General features: G+C 54.6%; 1 protein-coding gene across 1 annotated transcript in view; it reads left to right on the top strand.

Moving 5' to 3' along the window:
- The window catches only part of LOC101345294 (BTB/POZ domain-containing protein 9), a 386665-nt gene extending 385991 nt beyond the window's left edge, over positions 1–674 (top strand). Inside the window, exon 7 of the mRNA XM_023734155.1 lies at positions 389–674. Coding sequence (XP_023589923.1) covers positions 389–432 — 44 coding nt within the window. The 3' untranslated portion in view covers positions 433–674. The remainder of the gene's footprint in view (positions 1–388) is intronic.
- The last annotated feature ends 460 nt before the right edge of the window (positions 675–1134 follow it).

Here is a 1134-nt window from a genome sequence, read left to right as displayed (position 1 = left end):
AGTACTGCCTGCTCGTGGAATAGCATTTCAACCAAGCAGAGGGTGAGGGTGCCCTAACTCTGAGTCTGGCCGAGTCACCCTTGACCTGGTCCAGCAGGGAGATCCCAGCCCCAGTGCTCTGGTCCCCACCACCTGTGCCCAGCCAGAAGCCAGACTGAGGCCTCCCGCCGTTAGTTTCATCTTTTTAAAAAAAAAAAAAACTAGAATATTCCCCCAGAGGCCTCATGGCCTAAAGACTCACAATCATCTACCTGTAATTTATGATAAATGTCTCAGAGCACTTACCATTTGCATCTATGAGTATTTATAGCCCTGGAGCCAGGGAGGGTGGAGGAGGAGGTTGGGAGCCTCACACCTGTCTCCACTATTGTCTCCTTCCGCTTGGCAGAGGCACCTCGACATTCTTCCCAAGGCTCCTCACTGCCGCTCTGACAGCTGAAGAATGCCACCTTTGAAAGCCAGTGGACAACACATCCTCCCACCAGAGGTGGAAGAGTGGGCCCCGGGGCTCAGGTTTCTGTGGACACCGTGGGAACAATGACATTGACTATTACAGTCATCCTTCTGGTCACCAAATATTCAGCCTCTCCCCTCCATGTAGCCCCCGAGGTTCAGGCCCTGGATGCTGAGACCCTCATCCTGAGCAGCGCTGGGATAGACTCTGCTTTGAGAAGGTTGGCAGGACCAGCCTGACCAAGGTCACTGAGCCCCTTCCTGGAAGGTGGTATCTGCTCACTGCCCTGGGTGCTGGGTTTGCCTCCACCGGCAGCAGCTGATGCTGCTTCTATCCCCAAGTGACCGGGTTACTCCCAGTCCCCATCTTCTTCCACTGGGGGCCTGATGGCAGGCTGTGCCTTCCCAGGTCTTCAGCTAGGGGTGAGGGACAGGGCGCTGGTCGCTGAGTGCTGAGAAGTGGCCTACATAGGCCGGGCTGACCAAGCCAGGACCACTGAGGCCACAGCTCTGAGTGAAAAGTAAGGAAGAGCACATAAATTATGGAGGTCTTCTCCTAGTGCCTAGAGGGTTTGCTTACATCCTTTTACCACCAGTTGTCCTGGAGTCAGCTCCAGTTCATGGCAACCCCATGTGTGTCTGAGTAGAACTGTGCTCCACAGGGTTTTCAGTGGCTGATTT

This window comes from Trichechus manatus, unplaced genomic scaffold (genome assembly GCF_000243295.1).
Source record: "Trichechus manatus latirostris isolate Lorelei unplaced genomic scaffold, TriManLat1.0 scaffold00065, whole genome shotgun sequence".
Classification (NCBI taxonomy): domain Eukaryota; kingdom Metazoa; phylum Chordata; class Mammalia; order Sirenia; family Trichechidae; genus Trichechus; species Trichechus manatus.
The sequence above is the reverse complement of the archived record's forward strand: the minus strand, read 5'-3'. Positions and strand labels throughout refer to the sequence as shown.